We start from the raw sequence: 2,105 nt of genomic DNA on the forward strand, positions 1-2,105 counted from the left end.
TGTCATTTTAGGGTTAACAGTATAGTTCTGGCAAGGGGTGACATTCCTTGATGATTCAACCTTCCAGCTCATCAAGGAGAACCATTCTTTGTCCAAAAGTTTCTAGTCTGTATGATCCTTGGTACAATTTCTGAAGATTAAAGTACTTGGAATATTTCATAATTTGGGCATCATTCACTGGTTTTGGTGGATGCAGGGGTTTACGCTTCCTCCACAAGAGCCATACAGAATGTTGAAGCTTAGGATTACCATATTTCTGCTGTATTATCTAATTCAGAAAAGGTGCCACAGATTGATAGAATAGGCACAAAATATTGCTCTTATAGTAGCCAGTTCTTTCTCCAGCCCCTATTCTTGTTGAAGGCTGGCAAGTGATGAAGTTTTAGCTTTATTGATTTTTTTTCATATATGTTTACATTTCTTTATAATATTTCTTATCTACAGGAGATCAGAGACAAATGGGCCAGACACCACCCTTTAGATTGCATGGTGAAGGTATTGGAGGAGAAATGCGAGGCCCAGGTTCTGATGGCAGAGGTCCAGGCAGTCTCCGATCTAGTGCCCAATCATCACCAAGCAGACAACCTTTACAACGACAGCAGAAATCTCCTAGTCCTACCAGACAGACATCAGTCTCTCATGCCCCAGTGGCTGCTCCCCCACCAGATGACATGGAACCTCAAAATGTTTCATTTATTGAATCTGAAGACCACCCACAAGAGGATCCTAGTGAAAGATTTAAGAGATTATCAATAACATCAGGTAGTAAGACTTATCGCATCAGCCATGAACCAGGGTCACCAACAAGGCCTAGTTTAGGAGTCAAGACTTTCAGAGTCCCAACAAAGAAAGGTACCCCTGTCTATGACGATGTTGACCTACCCCAACCTACCCCCCCTCAACGTTCCATTACACCACCCTATCAAGACACCTATAGGCATGGAGAGGAGGAGGAGGAACTTTATTCTATCAAAACTGAACCACTAGATGGACCTAAACCAGAGAAAGGATTCTATATATCCTTTGATAGTGACAGTGCCCCAAGAAAACCTAAGCCACAGTTAAGAACAAAGAAGATGTCCCGAAAAAATTCCAGTCCTTCAACACCAGCTTCTACCCCAAGCAGAGAAGAGCTTCCAGTTGTTCCAGTGAGTAGTTGAAACCAATATGTTTTTACATGATGCTTTGTCACTAAATGTGATATAATTTAACTGCTTCTGTATCATAGTCACATTTTGTTGTTGAAGAGCAAACCTTAGCTGAATACATTTTTTACGTTGATAAACGTCTCACTAAGGCTTTGAATGTTTTGTAGTGCATCTTCTAATAATGTTTATCCTGGTTTTGAGGCACCATATAATTTTGAATATTTGTTTATGTTAATGCATGTTGCGTGTGCTCATTATCCAGGACCGACCAAGTCGGACCACCAATGGTTCGTTTGGCAGCATGAGCCAAAACCCAAGCATGGCCCCACAGTCCCCCTCCCCAAGTAGCTATCCAGCAACATCAACGATTGGCAGCCTTTCACCCCAAACCAATGGTCTCTTCCATAATTCACCTTTGGGGATTGAGCAGGAGAACCTGCATGAGTCTCATACTCAGCTACCTCATGAAGATTATGGCAGTAAGAAACAACTAAAAGAATCCACTGCTGGCATGGCATTAGTTATTGGAGATGACATAGCTAATAATGAAAGTGTGAGTACCAGATTACTAGTGAAGGTTTCCATAGGTTTATATATTTTGTTTTTACCATTATCAATAGTTTGATAATTTTTATCCATTAATATTGCACCACCAGTATCATCCTTCAATGCTAAGAATATCATAAGTTCATTTCAAGTACATTTATTTTTCAGTCTTGGGTGCTTTCCAAAGTGGATCCTGTTGATTACACATTTATAGGCTTCTTTCAGATCCACAAATTTTTCACCATCAGCCATTGATCATGAATCATCTTAAAAGAGACACATTGGCTGTTTTACAGTGATTGACACTGATGCCAATGGTTATATTTGGAAGCATGTCGTCTTGCCATCTATAGTATTTTGGGGAAGATCAGTGACTAAAGAGAGCCATAGTTGCCACATATCACTATTGAT

The 2,105-nt window shown here is 40.3% G+C and overlaps 1 protein-coding gene across 1 annotated transcript in view; it reads left to right on the top strand.

Annotated features, from left to right (window-relative positions):
• LOC119589286 overlaps window positions 1–2,105 on the top strand; it is a gene marked incomplete in the record, with an annotated part of 113,340 nt that overhangs the window by 89,966 nt on the left and 21,269 nt on the right. The window contains 2 exon segments of the mRNA XM_037937904.1: window positions 445–1,148; window positions 1,411–1,701. Of these exon segments, the coding sequence (XP_037793832.1) occupies window positions 445–1,148; window positions 1,411–1,701 (995 nt within the window).

This window comes from Penaeus monodon, chromosome 25, assembly GCF_015228065.2.
Source record: "Penaeus monodon isolate SGIC_2016 chromosome 25, NSTDA_Pmon_1, whole genome shotgun sequence".
NCBI lineage: Eukaryota > Metazoa > Arthropoda > Malacostraca > Decapoda > Penaeidae > Penaeus > Penaeus monodon.